Here is a 19,594-nt window from a genome sequence, read left to right on the forward strand (position 1 = left end):
CAGATTTTATAAAATTCTCCAAAAACAGAGCTGCTAATTTGAGGCTGTTTTCTCCCAAATTAGACCTCTTACTGATGATCCGAACGGTCAAAATAAAGAATCATACATTTGGAACCCACCATTTAAAAATCAACTCAATCCAATGGTGAACGACTTCACAACGATATATATATATATATATATATATATATATATATATATATATATATATATATATATATATATATATATATATATATATATCGTAATATTTAAAAATCACGTTAAACTGAAATTCAAGCAACACAAAATGTCCTTGAGATCTACCAATTTTGAACAAGCCTGGGAGAGAATTAGAGCTGTCAAATGAGCCCCTTTAATAAGATTTGGCCCTAGCCCATGTGGGTTGGGGCCAAAAAAGCCCACAGGGCCAAAAAAACTCTTTATTAAAAAAGCCCACAGGGCTAAAAACTCCTAAAGCCCTATAGGCCAGGGCTAGCCCATGGGCTTTTCTTTTTACAAAATTTAACGTCTAGAAACATAATATCATCATACAAGTAACCACAAATCATATGTATTTTTTATCCAGCTTTCATTTTATCTTTGTTAGTAATAACTTATAACCATAATTGATTCATGTATAATTATATTTTTTTATCAATAAAATTATTTTTCTACTTCATAACTGTTTCTATATTAATTAGTTTAATAATAATGCTTTTATACAATTATTTCTTAATTTTCAAATTTTGTTTTGATAATTTTTTCATCTTAATTTTGGTTTCTTAATTTTGGTTTGTAAATTTGACGGTTCAGAGATATCACATAAAATAAGTTTAAAAGTTAAAAAATTTAATTTAATATGTAAAATTTTGATGGACTAACGAATTTATTTATAGATGGTAATCTATTTTGTCACTAGTTTAAATCAATATCATTCGATTAAGATTTGTGATCAAAATTACATTATTTTTAATTGGTGTGAACATGTTAAAATTTTGACTTAATAACTTTTTAACTTTTTTAATTTTCCAAATTTAATAAAATTAATAGTTATTATTTACAAAGTTATATAATTCTTTTAAAAATTTTTTATGAAACGTATTATTTAGTCATTTACATTAATTTATATATTTTTATGTCTTTTTCATATATTTTATATTATATTCATTTGTCTTTTTTATTAGTTTCTTATTAAGAGACATTGATGTAATTTATTTATTATTATAATTTTTATAATTTTTATTTATTTTATATGTTAATAATTAAATATAATAATAATTTTAATTTTAGTATTATAAATTATAACATTATATTTATTTAAAAATATTGTATCTATTATTTAATTATTTTTTATTACAATCGGCTCAATTATGATAAATAATTCAATAAAAACGATCTTTGTTGGATAAAGATAAATATGATTTTAAAATATTAATTTAATCTAAAAGGTTAGAAAAAAAATGATTTTATAACCACTAGGATTACATCTAGATCTTGTATACTAACATATATGATATTTATAAGAATTTTGTCTAACAAGAATTTTCACTAAAAAGTTAGTTTTTTATTACGTGAAATTAATTTTAAACTTTACAAAGTTTGTGGTTTAATTTTTTAATGTATATATATCTATACAAAACATTCAACAAAAGAATTTTATATGACAAACTATAAAAAATAAAAATTTTACACCGATATTAAAAATTTATCCAATCAGTAGATTTGAATTTAAAATCTATCCATAATTAATATTTCAAATATTTATATAGATACCGATTATTGAAAAATCGAATTTTCAACTGTGTTACTTTTATAATTTATTTTTTGAAATTTTTTTCATTTTCTTTTAAATAAAAATAATAATAAAAATTTTCTTTTTCAACTTTCCAAAATAATAAAATTATATATTTAAAATATACTTATAATTAAAAAATTATTTTAAATAAGTTTTTATAAAATCAATATTTATACATTTATATTTAATTAAAAAGATGTTAAATATCATGTAAATTTTGAAAATTATTGAACTTGTAAAGTAAATAAAAGAAATAACTAAAAAAACATTAAAAGTGAATTAATTTAGTTTGGGGGCTAGCCCCATCCTAACCCTACCCCAACCCACTTTATGTGGGGCTTTAGAGGTTGGGGCTTTTAAAAAACCCCCTATTAAGGGAGCTAGAAAATTGGAGCTTGATTTTAAAAGGGGTTAAGGTCAACCCATGGGCCAGGAGTTGAAATCTCTGAACAGTCAAAATGAAAAACCATACGTCTGGAACTCACTGTCCAAAAATCAGCCCAATCCAACGGTGAACGATTTCACAACAACGAAAACACCAATGCAGATTTTATAAAATTCTCCAAAAACAAAGCTGCTAATTTGAGGCTGTTTTCTCCCAAATTAGACCTCTTACTGATGATCCGAACGATGAAAATAAAGAACCATACATTTGGAACCCACCATTTAAAAATCAATTCAATCCAATGGTGAACGACTTCACAACGATGATATATATATATATATATATATCGTAATATTTAAAAATCACGTTAAACTGAAATTCAAGCAACACAAAATGTCCTTGAGATCTACCAATTTTGAACAAGCCTGGGAGAGAATGTTCAATTCTAGGTAAGTTTCCCACTGGAATCATTGATCTGACGAGAAGTACAGCAAGACACAATGACAATGTAACGCGGGTCTACAGTTAAATCCTTTGACGCTGCTTTCTGCTCGAATTTGCACATATACAGGGTCAGAAATTATAATTAGCAAAAATTTTCTATACAAGAGAATTTTACAAATTTTATGCTATCATCGTGCTTTTGTTTACAACAACTTCAAAAAAATCATATCTAATATGATTTCTGGGGTTAATAATATAAATTTGTCTTATCATATATAGGAATTAACTCACAATTATTGTCAATTACACTCATATTTCTATCTAAAGATGGATTCAAGGTTATACCTATGAGATTAAATTTGTCAATTACACGATATTGTTATCATTTTCTATGTCTCGTACCACGTTTGATCCGTGAGAAGAGCCGTTTCTTGTCCCCTTGAAAGATTTTAAACTAACCAACCGAGCAAAGGCACTCTTTGATCTGGCCATTATTGGACCTCCAAGTTTCTGATCATCAGATAACGATTTTACAAGATCATCGAAGCGTCGCTTGAAGGTTGGGAACCTTGACATGGATTTGGTGATCCCTTGTAATCTGTGTTTCAGAACGGAAACAAAAATGAGAGAAATTCTTGACATGGATCATTGGAACGAAACCTATCTGAAGTAAAAGCATCATCAGAAAAATGGCAAGGTCCATCACTGTAAAGTATTTTGGGCTTTAAAAGCCAACAAAATGTAACATTGAAATTTGTGAAATCTTGACATGAAAGTTTTTCACGTTATAAGAACTTGATTACTGCTTTACAATAAAAACCCTTAGAAATTTGTGAAATGTTTTATGGAGAAGTTAGATGCTGGTAGCATTTGAAGACATTAAGATTCATACGTTGATTTTTAAAATATTCAAAAAGTTTGATTTATACTAAGAGAAAATATATTATACATTAAGAGAATAAAACAATTTTTCAAAATCATTCAATCACAAAATACTATGCATGGTAAGTTTGTAAGTGCTTGCCCAAATTCACATTAACCAAGTTTTTTGGTATATTAAGTACCTTCTAGCCAATGCCTCAAGTTCTGCACGTTTGACTTCGGATTCAGGGGCTGGAGCATTGATAGAATTTTTCAGTCTCTCTGCATCACCAATCAAGAGAACTAACTTGCAGAGGTAGTCCTCTTCTGAGGCAGAAAGATTTTCAGCTTTGATTTGCTCTTTAATGATCAAAAGGGGGTTAAGGAACCAGTCAAAGAATTTCTCTCTTGGTCTGTTTGTGGTAGTTAGTTCAGTATCATCACCTACATGAGGCAAGTAAACAAAATGGTTTAAAGAAAAAAATATCAAAAAGAGAAAAGGGTAAGGAAAAGTGTAGAAGTCTTAGAAGTTTAAAAAGAAAAAAGAAAGAAAGAAAGGAGCTGGGGGAAAATAACAAGAACTGCTCGAAGGGTTCCACTTACTAATAAATATGCCCATGGAATTGAATTTTGCAGAGCGCAAGAGTCCTTGAACTAAGCAATATGCTGGCAAACCAATACTAATAACTCTACTCCCTTCACCAGATCTGGCTTCTTCTATGTCTTTTCTTGTAATTAAACCTTCAGAAACCATTTTTTCTCCAACTCGGCAACATTCCTTGAATAAGGCATCGAACAACTACACAATTCATGAACAAATTATTTTGTACGGACCATCAAGCTGAAAAACATGATCACATTCAAGGAAGACAAAGATGATATCTTAAGTCACATCATTCGACACAAGATATTACAAAGAATACCTCAAATGATTTCAGCTCAACAATGTTCTTCATTGAAGTCGTGCGAGAAGGGGCCTTTTGGAAGGAGCTAGGTCTTGAGATGGAAATTGAATTAGATGCTCGTTGTGATGAATCAACTTCTTTGTGAAACTGAGGCCTATCATCAGAGATCAATTGCATAAGAAAAATATAAAAAGCATTGACTGTAAGTAACAGTGATAGAAGCATGGGAGCAGAAAAAGACCTAGGGAAGCAGGTTCCTTCTGGCATGTCAAGAATATCATTGCTGTATTCATCATAAATGGCCAAAGCTGCAACAACATATGAAAGACCGAGCTTAAAAGAAGACTCCTGCATTTCAGAGAACACAGAAAGACAGTGAGACAGCTAGGAAACCAGCAGACAGGTTTGGGGGATAGGAAACAGATTTCATTTTATTCACACAATAAATGGAAACAACAGAAGAAGATCAGTACGAAAGGAAATAATAACCAAGAGATACTATTATGTGTGTTTTCTTGGGATACTCTCATCTTCAAAAAGGGTATAAATGTTATTCTCCCTACACCAAGAGATATTATATATCTGTTGATGTCACATTCTTTGACGATACACCTATTTTCTTGTCTTCCATGGAGAATTGTCTAGCCACAAAGTCTTCAAAAAATTTCGGAGGTCTTCTCATGATATACATCATTGTCCTCAATGATAGAATGAATGTGTTCTCATTGTAATGCAAAGAATTAAAAACACCCTCTTTAGAACCCATTAGATGGGCAAATCTAGGCTCATTATAGTATGGCTCTAAATTTAGGATTAGACCCTGTATAAAGACCTGAACTTGTAAAATTGTTGAAACACCTGGTTGCCACTTCTCAGTGTCATGGCTAGACCCGATGCTAGCTAAACTAAGGCAAACTTTTCCAAAACTATATAATTTTGGGTTGAGCCGAAGCCCACAAGAGTGGTAGTGGACTTCCGGGGGTATAGTGGAATAGTTGCTTCGGAAGAAAACATCAACAAAGAAAAGGCCATCATGATAAGGTGTTCCCTCTACTCCAATAATTACCGCCCCCAAAAAATCTATTCTCGATTCATAAACTCTGACAAATATTGAATCCAATAAATCCTTCTCCAATGACTTCCACTCTTCCTGGATCTTTTAGCACAATTTTTTGTGAAACCCTCAAAATTTCATCTTTGGCTTCATCAGTTACTGTAGCAACAACACTTTTGGCAGCAGCTCCACTATGCACATCTCCCACAACATAATGAACCCAAGAATTATCAAACAAGGGCTCCAAAGTAGAGATAAAAGGAATAAAGGGACCAACAAAACTGGATTTAACAATATAACTAGAGAGTGGTTGAAAACGAAAATCTTTCTTCGACCACATATCGTTACTGTTAGATGTTAAGTTGTGTGTTTATGTTAATTGGGCTTAGCCCATTCTGTATTTAGGGTTTAACCCTTATCTTTCATTATAAATAAACTACCCTATGTGTATGCTAAACACATAAGTGAGATTTCTCCTAATCTTCTCTACTATTTCATATGGTATCTAGAGCTTAGGTTTTGTTCCAGCCAGTTCCTCAGTCTCCGCTACCCATCGCCGCCGTCGTTGCCGCTGCTGCCGCCACCGCCACCGCCGTCGCCACCGTCGCCGGAGTTCCAGAATCGATCGACGACCACACCATCGGGATCGTCTCGGCCGGGCGACCACCGTGGTACAAATATTGCGGTGAACGGACCACCCACGCGCCTCCACGCGCCGCCGCAAAGGTCACCAGATCCGCCGCGAGTGCCGGTGCGTCGCCGGCGAGATCCGCAGCCGACCAGTACCGTCTTGCTCGCCTCCTCGTCCTCTTTCTGGATCTGTTTGTCGTTGCGTCAATCGGAGCACTTTGGATTTTTTAAGGATTTCTCCCTCTCCATGGCTGTCCAACTTGATGATCGGAGTCGGTCTCGCCAGCCAAGTAAAGGACGTCCAAAATGTGACCACTATGGCAAGCTAGGCCACAAAATTGATAGATGTTATGCGCTTCATGGACGTCCTCCCCGATCACCGTCTGCAGACCATCCTACTTCATCAAATACCATAAATAACCCTGTACTCTTTCAGGAATTTCTCAGATGGTATGAGGACCGTCAGCACTCTAGTTCCACTACATCTGCTTCTGTTATACGCACAGGTACTCCTTTTGTTGGTCTGACTCACTCTCTCGGATCTTTGGTCCTTGACTCAGGAGCCACTGATCATATCACTGGTAACAAGTACTTGTTTTCTTCCTTGTCATGTCCGGATAATTTACCCTCGGTAACGATGGCTGATGGGTCTAGAGTCTCATCTCATGGTATTGGTACTGTTCATATTTTTCCGTCCATATCCATTGATAATGTCCTTTATGTCCCTGAGTCTCCTTTTAACTTATTGTCCGTAAGTCGTCTAACTCGTTCCCTTAATTGTGTTATTTCATTTACCAAAGATTCTGTTTGGTTGCAAGACCTGAGTTCGAAACACATGATTGGCACAGGATGTGAGTCTCATGGCCTATATCATCTCAGCCCTTCTCCACATGCTGGCGTAATCATGGAGTCACCATCCCTTCTTCATGCTCAGTTAGGTCATCCTAGTCTTGCCAAACTGCAGCAACTTGTTCCGAGTCTGTCGAAATTATCATGTTTGTCGTGTGAGTCTTGTCAGTTAGGTAAACATACTCGTAGTTCCTTTCCTCGTAGTGTTTCACAACGAGCGTCATCCCCTTTTTCATTGGTTCATTCTGATATTTGGGACCTAGTCGTGTTAAGTCAACTTTAGGATTTCAGTATTTTGTTACCTTTATTGATGACTATTCCAGATGTACTTGGTTGTTTCTCATGAAGAATCGTTCTGAGTTGTTTTTCTATTTTTCAATCTTTTTTCAATGAAATAAAAACTCAGTTTGGGGTTTCTATTCGCACTTTACGCAATGATAATGGCCGTGAATACCTTTCTTAACCGTTTAAACATTTCATGGCTCCTCATGGCATTCTTCACCAAACCTCATGTGCCTATACCCCTCAACAAAATGGGGTGGCTGAGCGCAAGAATAGACACCTTATTGAAACAACTCGTACCCTTCTCATTCATGGTCAAGTACCCTCACGTTTTTAGGGTGATGCTGTTCTCACGGCATGTTATCTTATTAACCGCATGCCATCTTTCGTCCTAGATAACAAAATCCCTCATTCTATCTTATTTCCTCAAGACCCTCTGCATCCATTACCTCTTAGAGTTTTTGGGTCTACATGTTATGTTCATGATTTTAGTCCTGGTCTTGATAAGTTATCTCCTAGGTCTCACAAATGTGTCTTCTTAGGATTTCCACGGTCACAAAAGGGCTATAAATGTTTTTTCCCTTCCCTCAATCGTCATTTTATCTCTGCTGATGTCACTTTTGATGAATCTTCTTTTTACTTTACACATCTATCTTCTAGTTCTGTACCTCTCCCTGTTACTGTTGATATTCCTCTTATTTGTGATCCTCCTGGTGATGCTCCACCCATTTTGTCTCCTCCTTCTTTAGACTCTCATTCACCACAGGATCGTCCTTCACCACCACCCCTTCAAGTTTATAGTCGCCGCAATTGTCTCCCTCATGACTCACTTCCAGTGCCGCCTCCTGTGTCTCCTCCGACTCCAGCAAATGAGTCTGACTTGCCTATTGCCCTCCGTAAAGGTATACGCTCTACCCGTAACCCTTCCCCCCATTATACTGTTCTTAGTTACCACAAATTATCTCCATCTTTTTACACTTGTCTCTCATCCATTTCTTCTTTGTCAATTCCTAAATCTGTGGGTGATGCCTAACTCATCCTGGCTGGCGTCAAGCTATGCTGGATGAATTAAGTGCTTTACAGAAAAGTGGGACTTGGGAGCTTGTCCAATTACCATCTGGAAAGTCTGTTGTTGGTTGCAGGTGGGTGTATGCTATCAAGGTTGGCCCTGATGGCACAATTGATCGTCTGAAAGCTCGACTGGTTGCCAAAGGCTACACACAGATTTTTTGTTTGGATTATGGTGATACTTTTTCTCCAGTGGCAAAAATGACCTCTGTTCGCATATTCATTGCCATGGCCGCTCTTCGACAATGGCCTCTTTACCAACTTGATGTCAAAAATGCTTTCCTAAATGGTGATTTGCATGAAGAAATTTATATGGAGCAACCGCCTGGCTTTGTTGCTCAGGGGGAGTCATCTGGATTGGTATGTCGTCTTCGCAAATCCTTATATGGCCTAAAACAGTCTCCTCGGGCCTGGTTTGGTAAATTCAGTTGTGTTGTTCAACAATTTGGTATGTCTCGCTGTGAAGCGGATCATTCAGTGTTCTATCGCCACTCAAGTGCTGGATGTATTTACTTAATAGTGTATGTCAATGATATTGTTCTCACAGGAAGTGACTATCTCGGCATCTCTCAGATGAAACAACACCTTTGTCACCATTTTCAAACCAAAGATCTTGGCAAACTCCGGTACTTTTTGGGTATTGAAGTAGCACAATCCAATGATGGTATTGTCATATCTCAGAGGAAGTATGCGTTAGACATCTTGGAGGAAATAAGGTTAATGAACTGTAAATCTGTTGAGACACCTATGGACCCTAACATCAAACTCCTACCAAATCAGGGAGAGCCTTTCTCAGATCCTGAACAGTACAGAAGATTAGTTGGTAAATTAAACTATCTTACTGTAACGCGTCCTGACATTTCCTTCGTAGTTAGTGTGGTAAGTCAATTTCTAAACTCCCCATGTGAAGACCATTGGGATGCAGTTGTTCGCATACTGAAGTATATTAAAGGATCACCTGGAAAAGGTTTGCTATATGGCCCTAACAACGATGCAAAAATCGTTTGCTATTCAGATGCTGATTGGGCTGGTTCCCCTTCTGATAGGAGGTCTACTTCTGGATATTGTGTCTCTATTGGTGGCAACCTGATATCTTGGAAAAGTAAGAAGCAAAGTGTTGTGGAAAGGTCCAGCGCAGAAGCAGAATATAGAGCTATGGCATCTGCTACTTGTGAGCTTGTGTGGCTTAAACAATTACTTAGTGAGTTGAAATTTGGAGATATCACTCACATGACACTTATATGTGATAATCAAGCTGCTCTTCATATTAGCTCTAACCCTGTCTTCCATGAGAGAACCAAGCACATTGAAGTTGATTGTCATTTTATTAGAGAAAAAATCATATCCGGAGATATCAAGACTGAGTTCGTTAACTCAAGCAACCAGTTGGCAGACATATTCACCAAGTCCTTACGAGGACCTAGAATTGACTATCTTTGTAACAAGCTTGGAACATATGATTTATATGCTCCAGCTTGAGGGGGAGTGTTAGATGTTAAGTTGTGTGTTTATGTTAATTGGGCTTAGCCCATTCTGTATTTAGGGTTTAACCCTTATCTTACATTATAAATAAACTACCCTATGTGTATGCTAAACACATAAGGGAGATTTCTCCTAATCTTCTCTACTATTTCACAGTTACTAAATCCAGTTCAAGGAAAATGAAATGAAGATTGAACAAAATTTGAATGATTCAAAGTAAAACTTCCCTCTACTGTCAAACTCTCACATAAAATTTCCACACTCCCAATCTATGCTACCACTGCCAAACTCTCAAATAGCATGCTTCTTTTGTTCCTTTCAACTATCCTTAGTAGAGTTGTTTCAAGATCTTCCCGCAAAAGGTTCTTGCATATTTGTTGCCAAATCTTGAACCCCTGGACTACATTTTCTTCGTTGTTATTGACGGTTGGGTGTACTTTTGTTGATCCTTTGATGTTATGAACTCCAAAAACATTTGTTGCCCTTGTTGTTTGACCTTGGGTGTCAGTCCCTTCAAATGCAGACAACTCCTCTCTTTCCACCCATGGGAAAAATGGTTCTTCCTCACCCTTCCTAGGTCCATTATTGTCAATGGCATCCTTTTCTCTTTTCTTCTCCCAATTGATTGAATTTTCTCCTACATCTGAAGGTTTCTTTGCTTTCTTGATGTCTTGTAGACTGTCTTTCTTAGCATCCATACCCGTCTTTACCTCTTTATTTCCTTTCAAGATGTCTTGAAGAAGTTTATCTCTCTTCCCTTTCTTGCTCTTTAAACAAATTTCTCACTTGCTTTTGAGCCCCTCTCCTGATTCTTGGATTTCCGCATCATTTCTTTCATTTCTTGGATATCTTCTCTCATTTCTTGAATATTTCCTCTCACTTTTGTCATTGCCTTATTCTTTGCTTTATTGATGTCTTGTAGACTATCTTTCTCAGCATCCATACCTATCTTTACCTCTTTCTTTCCTTTCATGATGTCTTGAAGAAGTTTCTCCCCCCTTCCCTTTCTTGCTCTATAAACAAATTTCTCACTTGCTTTTGAGCCCCTCTCAGGATTCTTGGATTTCCACATCATTTCTTTCATTTCTTGGATATCTTCTCTCATTTCTTGAATATTTCCTCTCACTTTTGTCATTGCCTTATCCTGTTCGTTGGCCCACCTTTCAAGCGCATTCATTTTGCCTTCCATGATTCATTCCACTGTAGTTGTCACTAACAATACTACAATTATATTTTTCTTTTTTTAATTATCTATATGCATATATTATATTTCTTTTGACTGCAATGCTTTCGCCAAAACCCGATATGGTTTCTGCTATAATTTCATAAAGGAATTTTGGGGTCTTTGATTTTCTGTTATCCGATATCGATAACATTGTATTGAGGTAGCACAATCCAATAATGGAATTTTTATTTCTCAAAGGAGGTATGCATTGGATATTTTGGAGAAAACTAAGTTGATGAATTCAAAGTTTATTAACAAACTCATGGATCTTAATGTTAAACTCTTACGTAACCAAAGGAAGCCACTCTCAAATCTCCTAAAGTATAGAAGATTAGTTGGAAAGTTGAACTATCTTACAGTTACACGCCTTGATATTTCTTTTTCATTCAGTATGGTGAGTCAATTTCTTAATTCTCCAACTGTAGATCATTGGAATGCAGTCATTTGTATATTTGTATATTAAAGTACATTAAAGGAACTCCTGAAAAAGGTTTGGTATATGGTCACAATAATCATACTAAAATTGCTTGTCATTTATTAGACAAGATCTCTTTCAGATAGAAGATCCTCTTCTAGATATTATGTTTCCATTGATGATAACTTGATTTCTTGGAAGAGCAAGAAACAAAATGTTGTGGCAAGATCTAGTGGAGAAGAAAAATATAGAGCTACGGCCTGAGCCACTTGTGAACATATTTGGCCTAAACAATTACTTAAAGAATTGCAATTTAGAGATGTCACTCAAATGACACTAATATGTGATAATCAAATTGCTCTTCATATTAGCTCTAATCCCGTCTTTTATGAAAAAACCAAATACATTAAGATTGATTATCATTTTATTCAAGAAAATATTATATTTGTAGACATCAAGACTTCATTAACTCGTGATCAATTAGCAAATATTTTCATTAAGTCTTTACAGAGACTTAAAATTGATTATATTTGTAACAAGCTTGGTACATACGATTATATGCATCAGCTTAAAGGAGAGTGTTAGATGTAATGGACTTAGGCCCATATCCTTTTGTTTTCCTATTTATACATGCATAACCCTATGTGCTCAATACACATTAGGGATTCGTACTATGCCTCTTTCTCTTTTATTTTAAAAAGTTTGAAATGTTGTGAGATAAATAATTTTGTTTTCTAGTCACACCTTCCCTAGAAAGTGCATACAATATGCAAGTTGATGACATTGTCATTGAAGAGAATGATGTTTCTAGAATATTTCAATAAAATGAATACCTAGGCAATCACTTTTAGAACAAGGATCTTGGAAGTCTCAATTAGTTTTTGGGCACAAAAGTAGCCCAATCCAAGGTTTTGAGATTTCTCAGGAAATATGCTCTAGACATCCAAAATGAGACATATATGATTGATTGTAAATTAGTGGATAGTCCTTAGGTTCAAATAAGAAATTAATGGCAAAATAGATAGAGAAGCTTTCTCTAACCTATAAAGATATAGAAGCTGGTTAAAAAATTGATTTATCTTACAAATACTTGACCGAATTTGTCTTTGTAGTTGAAGTTGTGAGTCAGTGTATGCAAAATTCTTGTATTGATATTTGGAATGTTGTCATCCGAATTACAATGTACTTAAAAACGGCTCTAGGACAAGATATACTTTATTAAGATAAAGGGAATACCCAAATCTTTGGGCATTGTGATGTTGATTGGCAGGTTTCCTGTAGACAAGCACTCTATTACAAGATAATGTGTTATCATTAAAGCTAATATTATCCCTTCAAAAAGCGTAAAACAAAATGTAATTGCCCGATCATCCTAGATAGAATTTGTTGAAAAGTTGTTGTGTTTTGTGTTATAACCAGTTTCTAGATATAACCTTATCCTTTTCTCTTTCCACTCATTCATTGTATTTGAACTTCTGTCATTATAAATATGAGATCCTAAGAGAGGAAAATCAAGTCTCCAATTCATTCTCTATTTTTGTATTTATGTTGGCATTTCTCACTTGTGCACTTATATGGGTAAAACAATTCTTCCAAGAATTAGCTTTACGTTAGATTTAACAAATGAAAATGTATTGTAATAAGAACGATGCTTTCTACATTGTTTCTAATCCAGTGTTCCATGAAAGGACTAAACATATAAAGATTGACTGTCATTGTCAACTCAGTTTGACTATTATTTGAGAAAAGTTATTTTCCAAAGAAATTTGCACTAAGTTTGTCAAATCAAATGATCAACTTGTAGATGAGTCAACAAAATCTTTGAGAGGATTCCTCGGACTTAATATATTTGTTCAAAGCATGACACATTTAAAAGTTGTTTTTATGTTATACCCATTAAAATAACCTTTCTTATCATTTTCTATTTCCTCTCTTCGTTGTATCTGAACTTCTAATGTCATTATAAATGAGATCCTAAGAGAGGAAAATCAGGCTCTCCAACTCATCCTCTATTTTTTTGTATTCATCTCTAGTAATTAATAAAAAAATTATTTTCCCTCTCATTATTCAAGTCCCTTCACATCCCTTCTATTCTTATCACTGTACTGCTTCATTTTCTTATGAATCAGCACCAAATATGATTTGACATCTAACACTACTGTTCTTTCAGCCATCCCATCAACTGGTTAACTTCTACTGTTGATACATCTTCTGCACATTTGAGCAATAAGGAAGGGTCTCTTCCATATGTGGTCATACAGGAAACATTTCACGGAAATATGGTGGTTAGCAATGTAAGAGAACTCAACCCAACTAACTAAGCCCTGTCCACTGGTTATGTTTAAAACCTGTAAAGAATTTCATAAACTGACAATTTCAGTATGCCCAATTGAACATCCAACAGTGAATGATAGGCAGAGCTGAGTTTTAGACTGGTTTCTGACTGTTTAAAGAGATCAGTCCAAAATTCTCTCGTAAAAGTGTGAGCTCCTTCTGAGACTGGTGAAAAGAAAATCCGTGAAGCCTTAAACTTCTTTAATGAGGGACTCAGTAACCTCTTCAGAAGTATGTAGGTGGCAATGTGAAAAAAAAAATGACTATACTTTGTAAAGTTGATCTACATATAACAAATAAGTTTTGAAAGGTTAAGGCTAAACCCATTTTCTAAGATTTAATAGAATCTAATCTAGTAAAATTTGAAGAGGGTATATTGGAAATCTCACTTTAACTAGAAATATAACCAAATTATGGTATAGAAGTGTGTAAACCCACCTTACAAGATGGTTTTGTAAGATTGATGTTAAATCTAAATCCACTTTCTAAGATTGAGGTCATAATTATAATACATTCATTCAGCTACCCTATTTTAAACTAATAACAAAAATATAGAATCAATCTAATTAATCCTTATATCCACTATTTCTAACAGCTATAATAACAATAGTAGTATAGTACATCTCAGTAGAGAAAAAATATGAGGACTGACCTGATAAGCAATAATCCCTGCATATGCACCAAGAAAGAAACTTGCTAATATGGATGCCAGAACTGCCCCGCCCACAGCCAATGGCCAGAGAAGGATAGCAAGACCTGCCAGAGGCACACATATTGTCTCCAGGAAAGGGCCTTCACGGCCAATGAGGTCATGAAACAGTCTATGCCACCCCTTAAAAAGCATGTATGGACCTTTGCATAGGGCAACAAATGATATAATTGGCACATCAACCACAATTCCAATAACTGCAGCTATTAAAGCACCAGGAATATAAAACAGCCTGCACTAAAGCAGAAAAAATTAAAAAAAAAATAATAGTATAGCACTAATCTTGTCAGCCATCATACTTGGCATATTATGACTGGTTATCTAGAATTACCTTTCATGGTTACATTCTCTATTGCTTTTATTTTTTAAAAACCACCAATTCAATCACTTTTCTTTTTCAATTTACAGATGAATATTCTCATGATAAATCTACCAGAAACTAAAGATACAACTGGCACATAAAATACATAAGAAAAAATAACATAGTTTACAATTAGTGTTATCTGGTTCGCCAAGTATTGTTTGAACCAAAAAATAGAAAATTTTGGAAAAACAATTAATTGAGATTTTTCTGTACTTTGACTTCTACTTTTTACTGAAATGTCACTGGAACCAGAAGATATTCGCAAAAATAATTACCATTCTTTAAGATTCCATCCAAGATCAATGTCTTCTGTCATTATTTTCAGTAATATGCTCAAGAACGCTAATAAGTTCGGAATGCAAATGATTAAAGATTAAAACAACCTAATCATCACTATTTGGTATGACATACAGAAGAGTTGTGCCCTCTGTGATTTTAAGAGTTAAGTTTTTGAAAGATAGCAATCTACAGGAAATCCAACGACCTACTTGAGGGAATATTGATATATTTTTTTTTTCATTTGTTTCAACCCAGCTCCTTTAGTTTCAAAGTAAAATAACTAGCACTCACGTTCATAACATACTATCTACACAACTAAGATTTAAAACTTGAAAAGCTTTAAAGTATCTGTATGCAGCTTCAACCAATGTGTAGAGATTGTTTCCAACTGAGTAGGGTCAAGGAGGGTATCTGTATGCAGTCTTAACCCCTAGAAAATGCAGAGGTTGTTTCCAGGTTTTGAACCCGTGGCCTCCAGGTCAGACAGCACAATGACATCAAAATAAACAAAATAGAGAGACATGTAAACCTGATCTCATAATATTTTGCATTTGGAGGTCCTCTCTGTAGCAGGTCATCCATAACCGAGAAGTATGAATGGAAAGCAACGTCTTTTACATCCCTTACAACCATGCAAGACTTTTCAACAGTGCTCCAAGTACCATCCTGACAATTTAGTACAGTTTCTGAAATTAATAACCGTAAAACAGTAGTAGTGACCATCTAAAGCAGAAATATAACATAATGAACATACAATGAAACAGTGGTAAAGCTTGTCATCTTTTCCTTCCTCTACAGCTTCAAAAGTAGCAAATATGGGTGAAAGAAATCCATAGGCTGCTCCACCTAGAATGCTTCCAAGAATACCAAAAGCCGGGCACAAAACCAACAGCACTGGTAGTACACACAGGCAGATAACAATCTTCAGAAGTGGCCCTAATTGTTTAGCTCTGTCCGTTAGAGAAATCGCCATGAGAAAGTAATCACAATTTCATAACAGACAGTAAAGTGAGCTAAAATTTGAAAGAGTGGCAGTCAAGGAAAGCACCTCAGAACGCAATAATATGTCCAAACTGCATGCACTGTCCAAAGTACAAGTATGATAGCAGTGTTCCCAGTTGCAATTATTACGCATATCAAAGGGCAGAAAAGGATACCTGAAGTGATTGACAGTTTGAGCAATGATTAGTAAGGTTTGCAATCACACATCTGATGTAGAACCATACCCTAAATCTTCTCTAGTCTAGTGAAGCATGACATACAATAAGCTATTACATATTCCATTATGGAAACTAGAAAATGAAGCAAGAGCAGAAACTATTTAAATTCCTCGGTTTTGCCTAGAAATAATTCTAAGCTGGCCTTTAAAAATTATATAGTTCGCTGCCATTAAATTTATTCCTTTGTATTTTCAACTTTCAAAATTCTGTGCTCCCATGATATTAAATCTTGTGCTGCTGTGCTTAATAAGCTCGTAATAATCAGTAACAAAAGTAAAAAATTCAATTATTTCTATTCATAAGATGAGATGCTTGAAGCAAAATTCAACTTGTGGTTGACAGAAGTTAATTTAATGAAAGCAATAATTTGTCAATAAACATTGGTCACAAGGCAACTCGTGAAAAACCCCACACCAGGCTCCACATAACCTCCCCACCGTTGGTTTAGGAAAAGAAAGCTGAATAAATTTCACAGCACAATCACTGAATTTTTTTTTTCTTTTGATCGGCACAGCAAAATCACTGAATAACTAAACAACTATAAATAGAAAAAATAATATATGCACAGATGGTCCATTACTATTTCATTTAATGAAGTAACAACCTAGAAATCATCTATAATATGCTCAAGTTCAATTACTAAATTTTCTACTAAAACTCAACTAATTTAAAACAAGAAACTCACAACAATCCAAAAGAACGTAGAACAGATTCATCGTCATTTACCTTTGATGCTGCCCAGAAGCAGAAGCCCAATGAAATAAGGAAGGAATCGGACGAAACTCCACAAAGAAGCACAAAACCCCGTAGGAGGCTCCATACACTCGGATCTCTGCAGAAGAACACTACAAACTCATCGCACTTTCGGTTCTCCACTCACCACGCTCAAGTTAGAGAAGATCCAATCTTTGACCCAGTTAACCATCGATCAGCACATAAGAAAGGTTTCAAATAAACACCCACAAGCCAAAAGCCCGTTTTTTCTACAGTGATAAACTAGCACGAAAACTCAAACGTGGCCTTTACTATGCCCCTAATAATGACCATAGAAACAAGTGGATCTTCCTGAACCCCTTTTTGTTGGGTTCTCCAACTTCATAACGGTAAAAAAAAAGTTAACTTTGTCCAAAAGGGTACAAGCTGAACGTGACTTCGCTGGCACTGATGAAAATTTTCATGTCTGAAAAAATCAGAGGGATATGAATGAAGCAGTTTGGATCACAGAAAAAGAATCAGCATCGCATATGGTTACCCACATCTTCATATTGGACGGATTCTTTTCCACCGCCCTTCCTGCCCCCTGTTGCTTCCAACGTTTTGTGTATAAATAGTTTTCTTCTTATTTGTTAGGCCAAAACAAAAAACAAGTTGAAGTTTTTCTTTCTGTGCTTTAATGTGATTGTTAATGATGTTACGCGTTTAAATTTCTTCTCATTTCTTTTGCCACCAGACAAAGGACCCAATTCTTTAAGTTGAAGGAAGGCTTTGCTAATTATTGTCACCTTTTGGTAAGAACAGTGTCTATCCCCAAATATCCACAAGGTTTAATGTCTCAATAGGTCTCTATTTTTGTTCAGAATTTGAAATAGGTCCTTTTATTTTTTAACGTCTGAATTAGGTCCTTATTTTTGTTAATTTGATGCAAATAAATCATTTTCGTCAATTTTATTAAACGGCGTTAATAAATGTGTGACGTGGCCTGAGGACAGTATTGACACGTGTAAGGCTACGTCACACATTCATTAACGCCCGTTTGATGAAATTGACGGAAAGGATTTATTTGCATCAAATTAACAAAAATAAGGACCTAATTCAGACGCCAAAAAATAAAGGGATCTATTTCAAATAGAGACCTATTCAGACATTAAACCTATCCAAAAATATATATATTTTATAAATTTCAAAAATAAAATGTAAATAAAATTATAAAAAATATAATATAAATTAAATTAAATATAAATTGATTTAATATAATTAAATATAAATTAATTATAACTTTAATTAAATTTAATTTAATAATACAAATTAAATTTTTATGTTTTATGAATAACAGAAAGTAATATAATACTTAAATCCCAAATGTTTATAAATTAATATTAAAATACTCGTGAATAATAAATACACGTGTTATACGGATTTTATCTGCACATGCGCTTGCAAGTATTAATATTTTTACTATATTTAATTGTAAACCTTTTTTGTGTTGTAATTTGTGGAAAAATAATTAATCATGTGAAAGTTGGTGAAAACAAATAAGGAAACTAAAATTATATTTTTGCTAAATTACAATATTGGTTATTTTAATTCCTAATTTACAATTTTACTTTCTTTCTTTTTCTTTCTGTCATTTTAGTTTTTGTCTTTATTTTTATTGAGAGATTTCTATGTTTTAAAAATCCTTAATCTTGATTTAATTATTTACTTTATGTACTTTTTATTTTGTTTACGTTGTCAAATTAAGGTTTATTTTAAAGTAAATCATTATAAATTGTGTACCAGGGTGCCGGACGTCGTACGGAAGGACGCCCACATAGACGGCGCCATATGTACTGATAGTGGACGTCTACCCAAAGTAGAACGTCCGCCCAAGACTTGACGTCCGCGCAAGGTAAAATGCCCGCCCAGAATCTGGACCGAACGAGCGGCCAACCATTTAAGAAGTGGACGTCCGCCCAAGGTTGGCGTTGGTCGCCCAATAATCCGGACGTCCGCCAAACAGTCTGGACCGAACGTCCAGCCATTCCAGAATCAGGCGTCCGCCCAAGTTGGGACGTTCGCCCAAGAATCAGGTACGCATTCATGAACCGGACGCCCGCCCAACCGCCACCTCACTTTATTGATTACACGGTTATACGCTAATGACACATTAGAGTCCTTAATGAAGATTAAGGTATTATTGGGCCATTTCCAGGCCCCCAAAAGGTAAAAGCCCATTACGATCAGTATAAATATAGGTCTCAGGTATGATTTCGACAGATGGCTTAGAACGCAACACATGCATGCATTATAGAATGCTCTGTCATATTACTGACTTGAGCGTCGGAGTGCCTTTAACAGGTACCCGGCCCCTCCCCAACAGGGAGTGTGGAGCGGCGCCAGGAGAGGGAGGACGCCCGTCCAACTTGGAGCAGAGAGCGAGCTTCTGGATTGAAGGACGTCCGCCCACCATGGGGCTTGGACCACAGAGCGAGCGTCCATCTTTATACCGCCCGCCAGTTTGGAGCGTGGAAAAGCGATCGTCCATCTTTGTGCCGCCCGCCAGTGCAGCTTCCTTCGGTTCGTGGGATTCGGCAGTATCCGGCCGGTCCAAG

The 19,594-nt window shown here is 35.3% G+C and overlaps 1 protein-coding gene across 1 annotated transcript; it reads right to left on the bottom strand.

Moving 5' to 3' along the window:
* Positions 1–2,718: 2,718 nt before the first annotated feature.
* LOC148195801 (putative membrane protein At3g27390) lies at positions 2,719–17,632 on the bottom strand. The gene is made up of 10 exons (XM_088094023.1): positions 17,010–17,632; positions 16,112–16,220; positions 15,818–16,013; positions 15,593–15,729; positions 14,364–14,652; positions 4,614–4,720; positions 4,391–4,526; positions 4,071–4,266; positions 3,671–3,911; positions 2,719–3,204 (listed from the first exon to the last, which is right to left on the bottom strand). The coding sequence occupies exons 1-10, from the start codon at positions 17,101–17,103 to the stop codon at positions 2,973–2,975; spliced, it is 1,737 nt and encodes a 578-aa protein (XP_087950149.1). The 5' UTR covers positions 17,104–17,632; the 3' UTR covers positions 2,719–2,972.
* Positions 17,633–19,594: the final 1,962 nt, after the last annotated feature.

This window comes from Vigna umbellata, chromosome 7 (genome assembly GCF_029865625.1).
Source record: "Vigna umbellata cultivar VRB3 chromosome 7, Vumbellata_1.0, whole genome shotgun sequence".
Classification (NCBI taxonomy): domain Eukaryota; kingdom Viridiplantae; phylum Streptophyta; class Magnoliopsida; order Fabales; family Fabaceae; genus Vigna; species Vigna umbellata.